Source organism: Syngnathoides biaculeatus, chromosome 4 (genome assembly GCF_019802595.1).
Source record: "Syngnathoides biaculeatus isolate LvHL_M chromosome 4, ASM1980259v1, whole genome shotgun sequence".
Lineage (NCBI taxonomy): Eukaryota > Metazoa > Chordata > Actinopteri > Syngnathiformes > Syngnathidae > Syngnathoides > Syngnathoides biaculeatus.
Window position 1 is genome coordinate 12,875,349 of NC_084643.1, and position 22,668 is coordinate 12,898,016.

The following is a 22,668-nucleotide window of genomic DNA, read 5'->3' on the forward strand; positions in this document are numbered from 1 at the left end:
ATTGGAGACTCTTAACTTCCCCTCGGTGTAATCGTGAGTGCGACTGTTGACTGCCCTGTTATTGGCTGGCAACCACTTCAGGGTGTAACTTGCCTCATGCCCAACGACAGTGTGGCCAGGGTCCAGCACTCCCGTGACCATAAGCGGCTCGGAAAATAGATAGATAGATAGACAGACAGACAGACAGACAGACAGACAGACAGACAGATAGACAGATAGACAGATAGATAGATAGATAGATAGATAGATAGATAGATAGATAGATAGATAGATAGATAGATAGATAGATAGATAGATAGATAGATAGAGAATGGATAATGTAAGTTTAAAAAAGAACGCTATCCCGCACACTAGATGGCAGTATCACACTTAATGTTTAGTTTATTGGGAAGACGAAGAAGTTGAGGGCATAAAAATCAGCCTCAAGTGAAAGGGAAACATTGCTAAATTGTGCTCCTTTTCACCAAAGCTAATTGTGTATATTCCATTGTATGTCAGAGTCGGAACACGCCCCGGAACATGGCATTAATGTTGAGGTTCATCATTGTCTCTAAGCAGGTAACTGATGTAACAGGCTAACTTGTTTAAATTATTCAACGTAAGCAAATGGATACCCCCCCCAATCCCCTTAACTCTGTTTCACTTCGTTTTGTTTTCAGATCCGTGGCATCCGTCTTGCTTGGGTTCACGCAGCGCCGAAACACATGCAGCGTATGACCATAAGTGATGAAACAAAAAGGGTAAATTTTGCTTCCGGTTTACAGAAGTACAATCGTTGTCGATTTAATTTTTTTTTAACTTAAAGACATCTCAACGGTCATTATGTAGGAACAATAGTGAAATTTGTTTTGACTCAAAAGTTAGACAATGACCCGAAACGTTCTTGTTAAAGCTGAAGCTCAACAATGTACGGTATGGTTATGCAGTCACTCATGGGGTTTTGCAGTGGTTCGTCATCTTGTTTGATATACTGAACCTCGCACGTTTCATTCGTGTGCTCACGTAAACCATTCTTTCGGTAATTACGAAAAAAATTAAAAAGTTTATTTCAAATTCAAAACAGTTACCGTGATGTATATTTTATTGTCTGTGTAACTCCTCAATCATCTAGGGTAGGGGTTCCCAGACCTTTTACCCCAAGAGCTACTTTTCAAGCAGCCAGCCCCTCGAAGTAACGACTGGGGTGGCTGTATGTGATGATGATGCGCCCAAACGGTTAATGTTATGTTGCCTCCTATATTTAAAATACAGAATTACCTTTTTGTACGCTGTATTGTCCGTGGTTTCATCCTGGATCAGGCTGTGCCATCTCATCCTGCACTTTCTACTTTGGGTTCAGACCAGACCTTTCCCACTCGAAAAAGAGAAAATCTCATCTAGATTCACCAAGTTTTCTCTGATTATTCAGATACTCTGACAGTCATTGCATCTAAAAAACAACAGCATTTCTTTTTGAAGTTTCTTCATTAATATTGAAAGTAAAGATAAGCAGCATGTCTAGCTCGTCTTTGTTCTATGTTGCCCAGACTGTGTTGCTAATTGAAGCAGCGGTTGTGGATGTCATTATAAAACACATTGATGGGCTGCGTAAGTACTGTTATGAGTGCACGTCTTTAAGAGTGGAGGGGGGTGGTGTAAGGTAAACTAGGAAAAAGAGTGTGATATGGAGCAGCAGTCCTTGTGAGAGAAAGTTCCGTGTGCTGCCTAAAAGAAACCAGTGGCGTCGTCTTTTTATTTTTTACAGTACGTATGTGAATTGTGCCATTGGATCTAGCAACCAGTCATCCCTCAGTCATTGAATCACATTGCAAAATGCCACAAACTGAAGAGCTCTATGTTATACTTCGAATTTGCATTGGAATTTTTTTTTGCATACAACGCAGAATATCTGTGCGAAGACCGCATTCGTGGTGTGCAATTGTGCACGTGCGCAGTTTAGAGGGATCATTGGCTGACGTTTTCTTTTTTTTTTTGTTTTGACACGCTATCCCGCGATCGATCGCTGATCCAGGCCATTGTAATACGCAAAGATGGAATCAAGGAAGCAGTCAATGTTTTTTTTTTGTTCAGCAAACAGTGGCGGAGCTGGGCTTTTATCCATAGCGTGGCCAAGGCTATTTCAAGGGGTCTACAAACTGGATGTAAATTTGTTTCTCGACCAATAAATTGAAGTCCGACTCTCTGAATGTTGCTATGTACATACTAAGCACATAGAAGATTTTTGCGATACATAAATTCAAGTTTATTAACAATGTTTACAACACGATGTAAACTGAAACCCATCTGCAACAAATTTTCAATAATCACCACTCATATAGTTATCACATGCACACACACACACACGCACACAATTACCTACTCACAGAAACAAAACACACAAACCATTTTAGACTTACAGAGCACTGTAGTTGTAAGTTTCATATTCAAACTTCGAGCTACTTTGTGGTTCCCAACTGTTTTTTTCCTCAGGAGACCAACTTCTACTAACTCTAACTTAATCATGAAGTTGCAGCTGACATTTTTTTTAGCAACTCAAATTTACTTTACAAAAAAATAGCCATGTAACACAAAAGCCTTTATGCAGTGTTGAAAACAGTTGATATATATGAAACAGGAGGAAGTATAACGAACATGAAATATGAAATTTAAAGGCAGACATTTTTTTTGGAATGATACTGGTGATATTTCATGAATCAAACTGAAATATAAAGACCAAATTAACTTGAACTACAGTATTTATGCTTTTTTTTTTTTTAACAAGTTACACTTGTGAGGGTCAGTAACAGCACTTTTGTGATGTCCTCAACTCCTGAACCTGTCTTTGAAAAAGTTATTCCAGAATCTCAAGTCGGAAGAGATTTTTTTTTCCCCAGAAGTGGTGTGTAATTTAGATTACTTTTGGCGAAATATTAATACCTGCATACTTAATGTTTCCTAAAGGAAGGGGGGGGGGTAGGATATCGTGCGCTTGCCTCTCGGTGGTGGGCTCCGAGCTGCAAGTTCAGCTTAGTGCTAGCACAAGCACGACTATCATATGCCATTCTAACTTGCTCGGTAGTGTAAATATTAGCATTTTGCGACATAAACATTGAAACTTGTTTGCGGCAGATTACTCGATTAGACAACACAGTTATACAGTATAACGATCCAATCGCGTTAGTGGTTAATCGAGTTTCAACATTGCCATGTACATGTGTTCTTGGTTCTCAGGAATCGCAGTGTAAGTTGTTAGCCAAATAATGGCGCGTGGGACTTAGCACGACGAGTGTTAGAGACGGTGTGTTCAAAGTTTTACGATGGCGAAAGTCTTAGGAAAAAAAGGATGAAGATCGAGCGAGGGCAATTGACAAGGATGCTGGAATCAAAAACTGTTTCAGACGGGCATGGCTTGAAAAAAGTGTAACCGTGCAGATAGGACCGAAAACGGTATCATGTCTAACCGAACACATACAAAAAGTGAACATTCCCGGCAAAGTGCTGTGCATTTTCTGTTTCGATAGGAGCAAAAAATATCCAGGCGGAAACTCACACCCCCCCCCATCGACAGACATTTTCAGTGTTTTTTTTTTCAAATTGGTCATTCTCTTCTGGCAAGGTGTGCACTACACTATCTGTAAGTTTCATTGACAATTTGTCTTTTTTGGGAGTATAAAAATCTTTACAAAGCAGACGGTTTCTATCTAAATAGACAAGGGCTTAAGTTATTAGCTGCCAACATTTTGTACTGTGTGCGTCATTCACCGCCTTGTAAAGAAAATGTTAACAAAAACCAAGGACAAAAGGATCCAGTTGTTCCCAAACAATCAGAGGAACAAGAGATAAGGCGAAACAAGGTGCACACAGATTCATTTGCGTCATCCAAACAATCTGATGAGCAAATGACAAATGGAATGTGCCAGCACTTTAAGTCTTCCACACTTCTTCCTGCTTCATCAGAGCCATCCACACCTCAATATGTCCCCTCTATGACTATAACAACCATACAATTCGCAGTAGATGTTGGCTCCCCGTCTCCAAGCCTGAATGCAATGTTGGGTCTGCTGGATAGGATGAAGACTATTGTCAAAGATGGAGTCCAGCCCATACTACGCCAAGATCTTCCTCCCATCTCCCTTGCCTGAAACCACCATCCACCCATGAAGACTATCTGTAAATCTGACTATTTACTGGGTCTTTTCCAGAATAACTCAGACCCTATGGAGATAAGGCATTTTTCATCCCTCTAATTATACAGGGGAGAGAAAGTTGGTCAAAAAGATCTGACACCAAAAAAGTAGAACTTCCAACTTAGTGAGGACAAAGTGTGATTCTATTGATCCATTCTCTCCAGCCATCTCTGCGAGACAAGCTCTTTTTAATATCAGGTCATTGGGGAACAAATCAATGTTGATCAATGACATCATTACAACCTATAGTCTGGACGTTTTGTTATGAAATAAAACTTGGTTAACAGAAAGTAGCTGTAATACCATTTTAAATGAGGCAACACCAGCAGATTTTAATTTTATGAAGAAGTGTCAAACAGGGAAAAAAGGTGGTGGTATTGCTGTTATTTTTAAATCATTATTTAAATGTAAAGAAATTATACTGGGTGATTTTCGCTCTTTTGAATATCTGTGATTTTTAGTTAAGGGTGACAAAAAGGTTATTATAATAATTTATAGACCTCCAAGATACAACAGAAAATTTATGGATGATTTTTCAGAACTGCTGTCAGTTATTTATACCGAGTACAACTATTTTGTCATAACAGGGGACTTTAACATTCATGTTGACAATAATGTGGAAAAAACATTCAAAGAACATTCTGCAATACTAGACACATTTGACCTCTCTCAACATTTTAAGAGTCCAATTCACACTCCAGGTCACATCTTAGACCTGGTCATCGCTAAGGATGTTGAAATTCTATCGGGTGACATTAAGCATATGGCTATTTCTGACTATTTTTGTGTATTTTTTGAATTACAGATTCTTCCAAAAGTTCCGACAACCTCTATCTCTATTAGGAAAAGGCACATAAATGAGATTAATACCACTAAGTTTATGGAGACTGTGGCTGTCCCACAGACTGTGAATGCTGAGACAGTTGATGAACTTTTGGACAATTTCACCTCGAAAATCACAAATGCCATGAATGCTATCACTCCTGTCAAAACTAAGACCATCCTGAGGCGACCTAGAACATTGTGGAGGAGCACAATGATGGTCAAGAGATCTAAAACGGAGTGTAGGAAAGCGGAACGCAAGTGGAGAAAAACCAAACTCCAAATTGACTACGACCTCTACAGTGTCTTTGTAGTTTTAACCAAGAGTTAGTTAGGGTTAGACAGCAACACTTTTCTGACATCATCAGTAAGAACCTCAACAATACTCATGCTCTATTTGCTGTAGTTGACAAGCTTACCCCCCCCCCCCCAAATCAGATAGATCTGGAACTTGGAACAGCTGAGAAATGCAATGGGTTTGCCTGTTATTTTACTAAATGGAATGGTCCTCAAATGGTTTAGGTCCTACCTGGAGGAAAGGAGCTGATTTGTGACCATTGGAGGTTCTCTGTGTCAGTGAATTGCAATGACCTATGGGGTCCCTCTAGGGTCAGTTCTTGGAACTCTCCTGTTCAGCCTGGATACGATAACTTTGGGTCAAATTCTTCAAAACGTTAATTTTGACTACCATGCTATGATGACACACAGTTATATTTAGCAGTGTCCCCAGATGACTACATTTCAATTGAGGTATTGTGCCACTGTCTAAATCAGATAAATAACTGGTTGAGCCAAAATGTTTTTCAGCTAAATTGCAATAAAACTGAGACAATTGTTTTTGGCAATAAAGAAAAAAGAATTGCTGTTATTAAACACCTGGACTCTTATCTTTAAAAACCAAAGACCAAGTCCGAAACCTTGGTGTTCTGATTGATTCCAGTGTCTAGAGTGAAGTCTTGTATGTGTCAAGCAGACCAGGAAAAGCTCATCCATGCTTTTATCTCAAGTAGACTTGACAGCTGTAATGGTCTTCTGACTGGACTCCCAAAAAAAGACTATTAAACACCTGCAACTCATCAAGAATGCTGCAGCTCGCGTTCTGACCAAAACAAAGCGGTTAGAGCATATAACTCCAATCCTAAAGTCCTTACACTGGCTTCAAGTCAGCTTTAGAATATATTTTAATGTTCTGCTACTGGTCTATAAATCACTAAATGATTTAGGTCCTGAATACATTAAAGAAATGCTTACGGAATACAAACCCAGGAGAGCTCTGGAATCGATTGACTCAGGTCAGATAGTGGAGCGCAGAGTCCAAAGAAAACATGGTGAAGCAGCATTTAGCTATTATGCTGCACAGAAATGGAATAAGTTGCCAACGGATTTGAGGTCAGCCCCTAGTGTGAATGTTTTTAAATCCAGGTTGAAAACTCTTTTTTTTTTTCTCATGCTTTTTAGATTATATCCACTTTTTGATCACATTACTTGCACTGTATGTGGTTTTAATTCTTTTTTTTTTTTTATATTTTGTCATTTTTAGTGTTTTTATGCCGTTTTAAATTTTTTTATCTCTTTGTTTTCAAATGCCTTTAATTATGTAAAGCACATTGAGTTTCCTCGTGTATGAAATGCACTATACAAATAAATTTGGTTTGGTTTGCTTTGCTTTATTCTTAGATTTGATCTGATGGAGTCCCTGAGTTGGTTGTTTTTTGTTGATATTGTCAGGTTGATAATCTAATATTTTTGAACATGTTTTAACGAGATTGAAACCACCTGAAGAAAATACCTGGGTTATGCAAAGTAAAAAAAGAATACCAACAGTTTAAAGATTGATTTTGTGTTTTCTCGGTAATGAGCAAATACTTTTATTTTTTTGCATTCTGACGTATAGCAGTAGAAAGAGGTTCGATGAATATTGCAAGTACCATGAGTAAGAGTGGATATTGTCTGCTTCTTCTTTGGAATGTAAAACATTGTAAAATAAGAGGTGGAAGTAGGGAAGTAGTAGTAGATGTAGGGACCATTTAATTACAACTAAAAGACACTTGTTATGAACAATATACATGGACTCAAAGTGCCACTGACACCAAAATATACAATTTAAAATAGGTATTATCAAAACATATATAATAATCACTTGGATGATAATACGAGTCAGAAAAAGTGACCGCATTAAAACGCAAAGTAGCGAAAGTATGACTCGACATCCTAATAGCGCCCAGATTGTCTGTGACATCATTTCCATATGTCACACTGGGGCAGTCACCACAGAAAACCCGCTGTGCCAAATGCTATGCAAGAGCGATTTTCGGATTTTCAGATTTTTCTGACGCCCCTTCTGACTTTGAAGGTCTTTTTGAGGAAGAGAACATCTCATAATCGAATGACGCGACCGGGGCCATTTTACCATATTGTTTCAAACCATATTCGACCATATGCGGATCACTTCTAACTGACAACAGACTCCCGACAGAGGGACGATGAGGATGAGGAACCCGCTCAAATATTCAAAATGACTGGCCCATAATTGTCAGATTTCCTAACCCTTTTACAAGTCTTGTGTATGTAGCGTACTCAGAAGGACCTATGCCGGGCAAAGTAAGTACGTCGGGTGGTCAGACACCAGAGGCCGGTGGGGGGGAGAACTCCTTTCTCCTCCCCGCACGCGGCCGCCCGCTTCCCCGCCCGACCCACCTCCCATCGGGAGGAAACGGCAACCCACACTACTGGCAAACGGAGGCCACCGTTAACGGCAACCCATGCGCCTCGACACATTTAGTACCCCTGATTTATGTACTTTATGAAGTTATTATGACGCAGGTCGTTTTTTACGTTCTGAGAGAACGATTATGTCGTCCGACGCGGATGCAGCTTTTTATTACAACTGCTTTCGGACAAGTACACGGACACCACACTGCCTTCCTGGAACATTCGCTGGAAATAACATTTGTTCGAGTTTGGTGACTATCCGTAGCTTGGCTTGCTTGTGTTACATGCTACTAAACTGTTTTTGTACTTCTATTTTATTATTTGTTCGTGTTGTATTGTGTTGTGTGTGATTACATTGTCTTTAACACAATTCAAGTGCTTTGTTATAGTTTGCTGGTTTGACCAAGGGGATTTATTCTAAATTCACATGTAACACATGCTATAAACTGTGAGACAAATTAGTCCCCCATCCAAATTTTTTTTTAATAGCTCTATACACACGTACCTGTCATTTTGAACACACAAAGCTCTTTGTCTTTTGCACCTGCGCAATCCATTTTTCACGATGAACTGGGAATTTTGGAAACATGTGAAGAGTGAATCCATCCTCTTCGAGTGTTTGAGCAAAATCCAGCAACACAACGAGCCGGCTAACACGCAGAAAAAAAGGTAATTTCTCGCAGGTAAAACAGGTAAAGACACTCGACCCCCCTGCTGTAGGTGTCTGCAAAAATCGTCTTCTTCCTAGTTCTTATTCAACTCAAAACAGTTGGGTGAATTTTCATGAAGGGAAATGAAAAAATCTATATCCGCCAACATTTTGATGTGCTGTGAACAGATTTAATTCCGTCTTTTTTATTTTTTTTATTTTTTGTTAACAACATACTACATTTCATGTTGTTTCATGTTAAGTTTCCCTTGCCCAAAGGCGGGTCACTGCTGCCCCCTCTGGAGCCAGGGTTAGAGGTGGGGCTCGAAGATGAGCGCCTGGTGGCTGGGTCTCTATCCATGGGGCCCAGCCAAGCTCAGTCCAAAAGGGTAACGTGCGTCCCCCCTGCCAATGGGCTCACTACCTTCAAGAGCAGCCACAGGGGTCGGGGCAGTGTGAGCTGGCAAAGACGTTGGCAACCCGATCCCTGGCTACAAGAAGCTGGCTCTAGGGACGTGGAACGTCACCTCTATGGTAGGGAAGGAGACAAAAGTAGTGTATAATGATTAGAGTTCTGATTAGACATAGTCGGGCTCACCTCTACATACAGTGAAGAAAATAAGTATTTCAACACCCTGATATATTGCAAGTTCTCCCACTTAGAAATCATGGAGGGGTCTAAAATGTCCGTCATAGGTGGATGTAAGAGAGCTAATCGAAAAACAAAAATCTAGAAATCACAATGTAGAATTTTTTTTAATGATTTGTTTGTGTGATACAGTTTCAAGTAAGTATTTGAACACCTGTCCATCAGCTAGAATTTTGACCCTCAAACGCCTGTTAGTCTGCTTTTAAAAGTCCACCTCCACTCCATATATTATCCTGAATTTGATGCACCTGCATGAGGTCGTTAGCTGCATAAAGTCCCCATACAATCAGTAAGACTCGAACTTGTAACATGACCAAGACCAAAGAGCTGTCCAAAGACACCAGAGACAAAATTGTACAACTCCACATGGCAAGGAAGGGCTATGGAGAAATTGCCAAGCAGCTTGGTGAAAAAAGGTCCACTGTTGGAGCAATAAGAAAATGGAAGAAGCTCAACATGACAGTCAATCTCAATCAGGGTGGAGCCCCATGCAAGATATCACCTAGTGGGGTCTCAATGATCCTTAGAAAGGTGAAGAATCAGCCCAGAACTACACGACAGGAGTTGGTCAATGACACGAGAAGAGCTGGGACCACCGTTTCCAAGCTGACTGTTGATAACACACTAAGACATCATGGTTTGAAATCATCCATGGCACGGAAGGATCCCCTGTTTAAACCAGCACATGTAAAGGCCCGTCTTAAGTTCGCCGATGACCATTTGGATGAAGCAAAAAAGTCATGGGAGAAAGTTTTGTGGTCATATGATACCAAAATTGAACTTTTGGTCATAATTCCACTAACCGTGTTAGGAGGAAGACGAATGATGAGTTCGATCACAAGAACACCATCCCTACTGTAAAGCATCATGCTTTAGGGGTGTTTTTCTGCACATGGGACAGAATGACTGCACCGTGTTAAGGAGAGGATGACCGTGGCCATGTATTGTGAGATTTTGGGGGAAAAACCTCTTTCCCTCAGTCAGAACATTGACGATGGGTTGTGGCTGGGTCTGTCAACATGACAATGACCTGTAGCACACAGCCAGGAAAACTAAGAAGTGGCTCCATAAAAAGCATATCAAGGTTCTGGTGTGGCCTAGCCAGTCTCCAGACCGAAACCCAATAGAAAATCTTTGGAGGGAGCTGAAAAGCCATGTTTCTCAAAATCCCTCCTGCAGTGTGTGCAAACCTGGTGAGCAACTACAGGAAACGTTTGACCTCTGTAAATGCAAACAAAGGCTACTGTACCAAATATTAACATTGGTTTTCTCAGATGTTCAAATTCTTATTTGCAGCTGTATCGTACAAATAAAATATATAAAAAACATGTTGATTTCTGGATTTTTCTTTTTAGATTATTTCTCTCACAGTGAACATCTCCGATAAAAATTTCAAACCCCTCCATGATTTGTAAGTGGTAGAACTTGCAATATAGCAGGGTGTTTAAATACTCATTTTCTTCACTTTATGGGTTAGGTTCTGATACCATTCCTCCTGAGAGGGGTTGGTCTCACTTCCACTTGCCCACACTGAGCAGTGGTGGACAAGAGGGTAGCTTCCCACCACTTTTGAGTAGGGGCACGGGTTCTGACTGTTGTTTGTACCTATTCACCAAACAGCAGTTCAGAGTACCCACCCTTTTTGGTCCTTGGAGAGAGTGGCTGTAGACTGCTCCCAGTGGGGACTCCTTTGTTTTGCTGGGGGGATTCATTGCCCTATCAGAAGGAGATCCAACTCCCATCTCTGGTAGAGCTTCTCCCACGCCGTAATGAAGGCAGGGGAGATTGCGTCCGAATTGACCATGTTAAGCACCTCCATTGCTGACCGGAGCATGTGGGCCTAAAGTAGTCTGTGCCTGTAATAATGTAAATCCCTGACCTGTTGGTGCACAGGGGGAAACCCTCAAGCTGAATGAGGAGTCCTATCAAGCAATTTGGACCTGTGGGATTTCTGAAGAGGCTGTCGTGTACTGGCTGGCCAAGCAACATTTTCACATTATATCAGGCAGTGTCGCACCATAATTACTCATGTATACTAATAATATTTTATTCCATTTATTCCAAAGAATTATTCTGAAGTTCAGAACTTAATTTGAACGCAATACTTTGTTCTTCTTGTTTTGAAATTGAAAAAAATTGGAACAGCCCTACTTTTAATTCATGTAGAAAACATTTTGCTTGTCCAGTAGTGTTCAAAATACTAGCAGTCCAATGTAAAAAAACAGATTTATCTACATTTTCAAGATTTTTTTATTGCTTTCTGTGGCCACTGCCCTGTGCGCAGCTGTCTCCGCCAGCAGCTCCTCACCCCTGGCTCATTGTCGCAAATTCTGCCATATATTTAGGCCTTGTGTGTAGTATTGCTAGTTGCCAGTTTGTTGCATGAGACACTGAGTATACAAGCCACTTGTTGCCACGTGTTTTTGTGCCTTTGCCTTTTTTGGACTGCTTACCTCTTTATGATCTCTGTCTGGAATAAAACCACCCTCAGCATTATGTCACAACCTTGGAGTCCTGCATTTGTGTCCAAACCCTTTCCTGCTTACTTGTGATGGAGCAACTCGCTAGAATAGGACCCAGCAGAAAAATCATAGCGTCGCCGGTCACACCACCAGTCTGCCTCCCAACACACTCAGCCTGCTGACCAAGCGTCCCTGCTCCGAGTGGGGTACTTTTTGTCCTCTCCTCCCTTGTCACCTGTGCCACTCACGTATTATGATTATCCTCCACCCCACATGAGAAATTACGGTATTTGTTGCATAATGGTATTTGTTGGCTTCCTCTCATTTTTCACATTGAAGTTGTGCAACCCAGTTTCTGGTCCCAGCTGAACCACGAGGCACACATCTTGTTGTATGTCTTGTATTAATTAGGAAATGCACCTACAATTATACCATTAGTTTATGGATGGACAATGTTAACTGTATTAAGCGAAGGTGCGATGTTAGGGATTATGTCATAAAACAGAATGAACTAACTTCAAATTCAGAAATTGAGCATAAAAAGAAAAATGTCGACATATTTTTCTGGAAGATGCATTTGGGATTAGCCTTTGAAGATGATAAGAGTGAAACAGACAATGATTTTAGTCAGTTCTTTTCCAGAATGAGCGTGCTTAAAGGGGGGATGCTATTCATGTGGCACAGCTTCAAGTAGGCGTCAGATGCAGTTGAAGATGTGCCTGGCTCAAGCAGGAGGCTGGAGCAAAAAGGCAAAGAAATGAAACAAAAATAATTTTCTTTATTTTGTACATCAATATATACTTGAGCAGTGAACGTTATTTTTCAGTCATTTTCCCCCCTATTGTACTTTTCACTCTTTTAGGATTGATTATTTGTTCAAACAAAAAAAAATATTTATATATGTGGAGATTGGGGGGATTTTTTTGTCATCTTTTTCATGGCTTTGGTGTTTGCATTTCTATAAACCAAAAACCTCTTTCAATGGTATTTACTCCTTTTTATCACAGTGGTTCCCATTAACAGTTGACACTGAAAGGTGTAGGAGAATGATCCATATATCAGCGTCAAGACTGAAAGAGCACCCCTATCACAAGAAAAAGTAATCCCAAATCATTATTTAAATTCCGTGACAATAGCCATTACTGCTTTTAGTGAAATACAATGTAAATCTGTTTTCCAGTGAGCTGACAGAAGCAGCCTATGAGAAGATTGCTGATGAGACGCTGGATGCTTTGGCTGATTACTTTGAAGACTTAATGGATGAACCTTTCACTGGACCAGACTATGATGTGGTGTTCTCTGTAAGTCAGTCAGTCTCTCATTCAAACTCATTTTGAATATTCTTGCTGAGCGACATGGAGAAAAAAAATTATACATTGTTGCATTATCATGATTGTTTGGATTGAGAAACTGTGAAATGCTTTATCCCAATTTTTCTATCAATGACCAGTGTTTTTGAGTCTTTAAGGCAGATAATTGCTGTTTTTTTTTTGTTTTTTTTTTTTTTTAAATGAAAGCATTGTGGTAAGACTTGCTTTACAGGGGACCTGTAGTATTTGCAGGTAATCACTTCCCACCCAGCATGACAGCAAACAGTCAAAATAAGTGAATGATTGATGCGAATTGTTCTTGCCATAAATGTTTTGGATTAATTTTTTTCACGATAAAAATAAAATTGCAAATATGTGGGCAATCTGGTAAAAAGAAGTTTGTCCAGGCCTTCTGCATGCTTCAACCTTTCTGTTTTCTTCTGCATACATTTTTTTCCCTTTTTTTAACATTTAAGAGAGGGAGGTAGACAGTTTATTTTTCTGGGTGGAATAGTTGTCTCGGTTCACATAAAAAATATCAATTTGTTTCAATATTTAAAGCAAAATTTGGAGTTTTCAAACTGTTGGGAAGATTTGAACATAGCCTTTGAGGGCTAATAGACCTTTCCGATCTGTCAGTCACTCGTACAATAATAGCCAATCAGATAGCTGTGTTGTCTTAACACCTGGCTTGACACAACCCTGCCGACATGTTGTCCCACAAGCAATACTGGTTGTCAGTAGCGTGCGCTTGGAAAAGTTAATGTTAGAAGAAAATGGTCCTCATATGCGCTTGGGGAATGTGCAATTCTGATGAAAGATATCCTACTAGGTTACAAGGGGCCCGGTTGATTCATTTTCCAAAGCCTAAAACAGAGTTGAAGTGTCTACGATGGATTAAGGCTTCCGGAAGACTGCACGCACAACTAAATGTGAAGAGTATCAACAAACACAAGGCTGTATGTTCGAAGGTAAGTGAGAGAGGAGTATCTTCTGAGTTTGATTGAACTATTATCAGTGTTTTAAACATTGCAGAAGAACAACTTTCACTTTGTTAGTGTATTGCTGACCTGCTGAATGAAGTGTGTAATGTTTTATGCCAAAGAGTCGGGTTAGTGATTACGTAAATACGCACTATTTGCATAATGTACACATGACTACAATGATATTACTCATGATCTTTCCAAGTAAAAAGTACTCACCCTGCTTTACATGTGCAGTACGATTCCACTATTTTATCCTGTTGGATTTCAATATGAAGTTTGTGGGGCGTCAAACGTTTTTGCATCGATCGCCAACATTGCATCCTGTTCCGTCCAAAATCTTAATTCCGTGTACATATCCTTGCGTGAAATAGTTGAGACCTCTCTGTAGAACTCTTGGAAAAGTCTGACGCCTTTGGCAAAAAAATACACCACAATATTATCTGGAATACGCGATACAGAATTGACTTCAAACCTGTTCTGTTCGGTCGCCATTTTGGATATGAGCAGTAAAGCTTGTGGGACATTGCAACTGTAGCTAAGGGGGCAGAGCTCAAGATTGCCAGTCGGAAAGGTCCATTCTTACCTTTTGAAAACTGCATCGGCATTACCCCTTACCCCATGCTTTTATTGGCAGATATGACAATTGTTTACATTTCCAAGAGGGTTTCTTGTTTCAAATGAATGTTACTATCACGAATTGCCCCCCCCCCCCATTTTTTGCACATTTTATCAGTATGTGCGTTTTCGACTGGTGACTATTTTGAAGTTTATAATGTTTCCTACCACATAGTAAAGACACACACACGCACTCGAGCAATCATCATGAATGTGTATCTGAAAATTTTCTTCAACTAAACCACAACAAAACTATAATAATTGTTGGTGGCAATAAAGAAAAGACAATTTCTGTTAGTAAACACTAACTTTTTTTCTCATGGCTATTGGAGTATTTCCCTTTTTAATCATATTTCTTACACTGTACGTCATTCTAATTGTACTTTTTTAATGTATGTATTTTGTCATTTTTTTTCGTTTTTTTTTATCCCGTTTTAAATGTTTTATCTCTGTCAAATACTTTCAATCATGTAAAGCACTGTAATGTCTTTCGTTGAAAGATTTGCATATTTCGTAAGATAAATAAGTTAGTTAAAAATGTTTATTTCATGATGCGGTGCGTTAAAATGTTTTTAAAAGAAAAAGCGTCAGAATTAAACCTCTCGACCTGTGAGGATCATTCAGTTTCTATGCAGAGTGAGTGCTCTGTACATTATAGAGGATCTTGGACGTGTCTCTGGTGAGAATATGAGCATGGGGGACATTAAGTCTGAAAGCAACTTATAACTACGTTCAGTGTGTTCTAAACGTTTGAACCTTGGGAAACTTTCGTCTTTGTAAGAATTGAATGTTCACAGACATTAGGTTGAGGTCACAATTACGTTTTATTTGAGAACTTCATGTAAATGAGTGATCGTTGATGCAGCTATTGTTATGTTTAGCATAATTAAGATAGCTACCTGTACTTTGCACAATGGCACACAATGCACAGTGTAATGTATATTTTTCTGTATCTTTTAGTTACAAATTTGTTAATTCATTGACCACAAGAATACCTCATTACCTCATGGATGAAATGCGTGATACAAATAAATTTACTTTGCTTATCTGGGTACCAGAATGACTAAAATAACAGTATTTATACTTTACATATTTGAGACTGAGATTACAACAGAACATATATTTACTTAAATCTTTAATTATAAAACCTTTGTTAATCCGTCCTGCAACAGTTGTCTGACTGTGGTCGGGAAACGCAGGGGAGATGCCTTGGTGGCAGGAACAATAATGGTCCGAAGCACCGGTTTGCTGCTCGTAAGGCTTTATCATGTCCTTTTTAGCACTCAGCATCAAGTGTCCCCTCTAAAACACTACTCCTCCCCAGTTGCCCATGCTAAACTTGTAAACTGTACACACTGTCAACTATTCACGCTGCGTTTCTGTCCCTTCTCACTTCTCCACATGCCTGCACAGTCCCATCTCTCGCTCTCTCTCTCTCTCTCTCTCTCTCTCTCTCTCTCTCTCTCTCTCTCTCTCTCTCAATCAAAAAATGTTATCGCTTAAAAAAAATTATCACGAACACAACACTAAGATACAGTACATATGCGAGACGCTCACCAGTGTGAATGAGGCAATACGGGATAAAGCCACTCGTGCTCTCATTGGTCTGTTGTGCCTGGAACCAATCACACGCATTGTATCAATGTGTCTTTCCGCAATATGCTGATCTGGCTGTATTTTTCATGTTTTCACACTCACAATCACACCAAGGCATATGTTAGTGTGTCCAATTAATGCATGTTTTTGAGATGTGGGAGGAAACCGGCGTGCCTATATAAAACCCACGCAACACAGGGAGAACATGCAAACTCCACACAGGTGGAGCCGGGAGTGGACCCAGGTCCTCAGAATTGTAAGGCCAATGCTTTACAGCTGTGCCTCTGCTGCCATGGAGTACTTTCCATTGCTCGTACAGTGAAGAAAACAAGTATTTGAACACCCAGCTATGTTGCAAGTTCTCCCCCTTGGAAATCATGGCGGGGTCAGAAATTTTCATTGTAGGTGCATGTCCACTGTGAGAGAGACAATAGAAAAAGAAAAATCCAGAAATCACAAGGTATGATTTTCTAATGAATTATTTGTGTGACACAGCTGCAAATAAGTATTTGAACACCTGAGAAAACCAATGTTAATATTTGGTATAGTAGCCTTTTTTTGCAATTCCGGAGGTCAAACGTTTCCTGTAGTTCACCAGGTTTGCACACACTGCAGGAGGGATTTTGGCCCTCTCCTCCACGGAGATTTTCTCAAGATCAGACAGGTTTTTGAGCTGTCACTGGGAAACACGGAGTTTCAGCTCCCTCCAAAGATTTTCTATTGGGTTTAGGTCTGGAGACTGGCTTGGCCATGCCAGAACCTTGATATGCTTCTTACAAAGCCACTCCTTTTAATTTCCTGGCTGTGTGCTTCACGTCATTGTCATGTTGAAAGACCCAGCCACGACCCATTTTCAATGATCTGACTGAGGGAAAGAGGTTGTTCCCCAAAATCCCAATACATGGCCACAATCATCCTCTCCTTAATACAGTGCAGTTGTCCTGTCCCATGTGCAGATAAACACCCCCAAAGCATGATTCTATCTTCCCCATGTTTCACAGTAGGGATGGTGTTCTGGGGATGGAACTCATTATTCATTTTCCTCCAAACACGGTTAGTGTTAGGACCAAAAAGTTCAATTTTCAATCTGACCACAAAACTTTCTCCCATGACCTTCGTCTTTGTAAATATTGTATGTTCACAGAGATTAGGTTGAGGTCACAATTGTTTTGAAAGCTTGATGTAAACGAGTGATCGTTGATGCAGCTATGGTTATGTTTAGCATAAATAAGTTCACTACCTGTACTTTGCGCAATGGCACACAGTGCACAGCGTAACGTATATTTTTTCTGTATCTTTCAGTTACAAATTTAATTTATTTACCACAAAAGATCTCCATGAAAGCAAGAAAAGAACTCCTTATGTACGGAATTTCTTTAAAGTCTGCTGCCTGTCTAACTTCACATAGTATCGTGTCGTGAGGACAGCACAGTAAAAAGACGACCACTCAGCGGGTTCAAGCAACACAGAGCTCAGGGATGAGAATTTTCTGCCAATCAGCGGATTTCTGACTTTTTAAGACCAAAATGACAGGGATGGGAATTTTCCGCCAATCGGCGGATTTCCGACTTTTTCAGACCAAAATTACCATTCTCGAGATAAGCGCAAATCCGTTGACAAAATTTCAGGGGGTAGGGTATCGTGCGCTTGCCTCTCGGTGGTGGGCTCCGAGCTGCAAGTTCAGCTTAGTGCTAGCACAAGCATGACTATCATATGCCGTTCTAACTTGCTCGGTGGTGTAAAAGCAGAAAATGGGGGCAGAAGAGCTGAGAACTTTTTCATACAGTCCATGGACGGAGAGATGAAAATCAAGCTGCCCCCTTTGATCGAATGTGACTCAGTTCCAGATGACAAATCTGAGATCCCCTCACCTCAGCGTATACCACCCACAGAAACCAGAACAAGCAGTAAACCTGTTAACGAGAACTAAAAACTGTTAATGTTAGCAGAATCCAACCTCTGTCTCGACAAAGTGGCTTCTAACTGTAACCCGATCATGGAAGCATTTTCTCTGGAGGACCGTGCTAGAGACTTGAAAGATTTGGACCTTGGAACAGATCCTCTCCCAGTACCATGGAGTTTAGGACTCTGTTGGAACCTACAAACTGACAGTTCTACCTACCTTGTATCAAATGAGACAAAACCATTTACATGCCGGGGAGTACTGTCAACAGTCTGTATGACTCCTTGGGTTTTGCTGCTCCCATTGTCATGCAAAGCAAGGCACTACTCCAAGAACTGTCATCTAAAGAGAGAGACTGGATTGCACCTCTTCCTCCAGGAAATGAGGATATGTGGGTCTCATAGGAAGACTCCTTAAAAGCTGTTGAGGATCTACAAATCAAAAGGTACTACATTCTAGGATCGCGAAGTGCCATGGAAAGAAATGAGCTGTGTATTTTTCCTGACGGATCTACTGTAGCAATAGGGGCAGTAGTGTTCCTTAGACAGTCGAGGTCAGTACCATGTAGGTTTTGTGATAGGGAAGATGAAAAAAGATGACATACTGTGGACAAGCGGAAAGGAAACAAGAAGATTTGTGTGATACAGCTGCAAACAAGTATTTCAATTGCACAAGCCAGTGCAATTGTTAGGCCCCAAGCCTGGATAAATGCATTGGGGTTGTGTCAGGAAGGCCATCTGGTGTAAAACTTTGCCAAACAAATGTGACCGTTCATCAAAATAATCCACACCGGATCAGTGGTGGCCTGGGTTAGCAACACTCGCCCCCGGAACCTTTAATTTATTTTACCATGGAGTAGAGGTTATTTTAAAGTAAGACCTGGTTAAGAATATCAGAGGTCAAAAGAGGATCAGATCAAGTGATGAGGCTGAAATTTGAAATTGATGGTGTTTTGTATCATGTGATTCACGGCTATTCCCCACAGGGAGGATATGACCAAGAGTTGGAGAAATTCTGGAAGGCACTGTATGAAGTAATTCCATATTCCTTCAGCATAAAAATCTTTGGAAATATGTCTCAGCCAGTCGCTCACAACACTTTTGACTTCATTGGCACTTTCAAACTTAGTGCCTCTCGTGAACGCTTTCAAGGGACCAAACAGGTGAAAGTCTGAAGGAGCAAGGTCTGGGCTGTAAGGAGGATGAGGGAGCAGTTCGCAGTCTCGTTGATGGTCTGCACCGTTGTGTAAGGCCTTCCGTTGTCATTTGGCAAGATGACTCTTTCTGACTGATGACCCCTACGTTCTTTCTTGACTTGCCTCAGCAAGGAGCACACAACAGTTGGCACTGTTCACAGTGCTCCTTTCTCAAGGAATGAAATTGTAATTGGGCCTTGCATATCCCCAAAAATGGTGATCATCTCTTTCCTCTTGGACTGCTGGGACTTGAATTTCTTGTTCAGTGGAGATCCTGTGTCCTTCAACTCCATGGACTGCCGTTTGGACTCTGGCTCTTAGTACCATACCCATGTCTCGTCACATGTGACTACCTTCTTCAGAAACTCATCACCATCTTTCTCATTGCTGGAGAGACACTGCTGGGACAACTCGACCCTCCGCTCTTTGTGGTCTGCAGTCAGGGTCGTTGGCACCCACTGGCAACTGACCTTCAAGTTGCCCTGTTCTTCATGGACATTTTTGTGTGCTGTCCCAGTAGATAAGCTCAAAGTCCTTGCAATGTTATCCACTGTTACCCTTCTCAACGAGGTCAATGACTGATTTGATCACATCAGGAGACCACACCTCTGTAGGCCTTCCAGGCCTGTCTTCATCCTCAACACTGCTCTGGCCTTCTTTCAACTGTGTAGTCCACTTGTAGACATTTTTTTGGCTGAAACATGGCACCATACGCAATTGGCATTCTCTATTGAATTTCAACTGTTTTGCACCCTTCAGCAACCAAAAACTTGATAAATAACCGCTGTTCAGTCCTGGAGCAGGCTTCTTAGTTGGCCATCTTTTTTAACCTTCAAAACCCTTTTTTTAATATGCAAAGTAAATTAAATTCATGTGAAAAAGAAGTAAAAAATATAAATATATATGTATATATATATATATATATATATATATATATATATAATATATATATATAACTGTTTATATCTGTATTAGAAGACCTGATAATGAAAAATTCACATTTATTGAATGACCCTTGTATAATGTGATGAGAGGCAATACCCCACAGGTAGGATGTAACCTAGAGTTGAAAGAGAGATTTTGGAAGGAACTAAATGAAGTAGTTCTGAGCATCCTGGAACAGAGAGAGCTGTAATTGGTTTGGGAGATTGTAATGGACATGTTGATAAAGGAAACAAGGGCGATAAAGAAGTGATGTGTAAGTACGGAATCCATAAAATAACAACAAAGGTAGACCAGAGAACCATGTAGTGGAAGCTGAGAAAGGAAGAATGTTGTGTGGCCTTTCGGAAAGAGGTGAGCCAGGCTCTCGATGGATAAAAGGAGCTCCTGGGAGATTGGACTCCTATACCTAAGGTGATCAGAGAGACAGGAAGGGAGAGTACTTGGTTTGTCTTCTGATAGGGGAGAAGAAGACTTAGTGGTGGATATCCAAAATGCTGGAAGCCAAACAGAGAAAGAGGTTAGTGGAGAAGTGGGACACAAAGGACTGAGGAGAAGTGAAAGGTAAATATTGCCATGTTAGGACACTCACTCACATCCTGCTGGTCCAATCAGTATTTGTAATTTATATAGGTATATTTATTTTTTTTATATTTTGTAGACAGCACGATTTGTCACTTTAAACTGCTCCCCTTGCAAAACTGACATTAACACACTTATCTATATAGATTTTACAACTTGCTTGTCTTATAAGGAATAGTTCCTATAAACAGAAATGTCTCTTGTTCTTGTTGCTATGTTCTTCCTTGTTATTCTTTCTGAATGTCATACCAGGGAAGCAACAACTCACTGAGAAAGATTCCATGCGTTTTTACTCACTTGGCCATTAAAGCTGATTCTCATTGAGATGAGACGTAGGGAAAAGGTAGAGGTAGTGAAGGCTACATGCGTAAGTCTGGTGTGGCGGAGAAATATGTTAGAATAGTACAACACATGTATGAGGGCAGCAGAACAGTGGTAATGTATGCCATAGGTGTGGCAGAAGAATTCAAGGTGGAGGTGTGACTGCATCAAGGATCAGCTTTGAGCCCCTTCCAGTTTGCTGTGGTCAGGGATAGCCTGACAGATGAGGTTAAACTGGAATCCCCTTGAACCATGACGTTTGCAAATGACATTGTGATATGCTGTGAAAGCAGGAAGCAGGTGGCGGAACAATTAGAAAGATGGAGGCATGCACTGGAAAGGAGAGGAATGAAGATTAGCCGAAGTAACCAAATAGCCAAAGTAAGCCACATAAGTATTTGAACACCTGTCTGTCAGCTACAATTCTCACCGTCAAAGAGCCGTTAGTCCGCCTTTAAAAGTCCACCTGTATTATCCTGAATCAGATGCACCTGTGTGAGGTCATTAGCTGCATAAAGACACCTGTCCACCCCGTACAATCAGTAAAACTCAAACTTGTCACATGGCCAAGACCAAAGAGCTGTCAAACACACCAGAGAAAAAAATATACAACTTCACACAGCTGGAAAGGGCAATGGAGAAATTACAAAAAAAGGTCCACTGTCGGAGCATTCATTCGAAAATGGAAGAAGCTAAACATGATGGTCAATTTCAATCAGAGTGGAGCCCCATGCAAGATATCACTCAATGATCTTTAGGAAGGTGAGGAATCAGCCCAGGACTACACGACAGGACTTGGTCAATGACCTGAAAAGAGCTGGGACCAGCGTTTCTAAGGTGACAGTTGGTAATACACGAAGACGTCGTAGTTTGAAATCATGCATGGCACGGAAGGTTCCCCTACTTAAACCATCACATGACAAGGCCCATCTTAAGTTTACCCATGACCATTTGGATGATACAGAGGAGTCATGGGAGAAAGTTTTGTGGTCAGATGACACAAAAATCTAACTTTTTGGTCATAATTCCACTAACTGTGTTTGGAGGAAGACGAATGATGAGTTCCATCCCAAGAGCACCATCCTTACTGTAAAGCATGAGGGTGGTAGCATCATGCTTCGTAGGCGTTTTTCTGTTGATGGGACAGGACAACTGCACTGTATTAAAGAGAGGATGACCGGAGATTTTTGGGAACAACCGTGGCTGGGTCCTTCAACATGTCAATGACCCGACGCACACAGCCACGAAAACCAAGGAGTTCGTAATAAGCATATCAAGGTTCTGTCGTGGCCTGGCCAGTCTCCAGACCTAAACCCTATAGAAAATCTTTAAAGGGAGCTGAAACTAAGCAACAGCCCAGAAACCTGTCTGATCTAGAGATCTGTGTAGAGGAGTAGGCCAAAATCCCTCCTGCAGTGTGTGCAAACCTGGTGAACAACTACAGGAAACCTCTGTAATTGCAAACAAAAGCTACTGTACCAAATATTGACATTGGTGTTCTCAGGTGTTCAAATACTTATTTGCAGCTGTATCACACAAATAAATCATTAAAAATCATACATCGTGATTTCTGGATTTTTCTTTTTAGATTATCTCTCTCACAGTGGACATGCACCTACGATGAAAATTTCAGACATCCCCATGATTTCCAAGTGGGAGAACTTGCAATATAGCAGGGTGTTCAAATACTTATTTTCTTCACTGTTTGTGAATGAGAGGGGTGGAGGGGGAAGACTTAGTCTTCAGGGAGAAGAGATA

The 22,668-nt window shown here is 40.6% G+C and overlaps 1 protein-coding gene across 6 annotated transcripts in view; it reads left to right on the forward strand.

The window, feature by feature from the left end:
- The first annotated feature begins 301 nt into the window (after positions 1-301).
- fxn (frataxin) overlaps positions 302-22,668 on the forward strand; it is a 92,188-nt gene continuing 69,821 nt past the window's right edge. The window contains exons 1-4 of one of the 6 annotated variants that reach the window (XM_061816970.1): positions 302-558; positions 660-740; positions 12,468-12,559; positions 12,641-12,761. In XM_061816970.1, coding sequence (XP_061672954.1) covers positions 520-558; positions 660-740; positions 12,468-12,559; positions 12,641-12,761 — 333 coding nt within the window. In that variant the 5' untranslated portion in view covers positions 302-519. The remainder of the gene's footprint in view (positions 559-659; positions 741-12,467; positions 12,560-12,640; positions 12,762-22,668) is intronic. The other 5 variants (XM_061816971.1, XM_061816972.1, XM_061816975.1 and 2 more) reach the window with 5 other exon arrangements.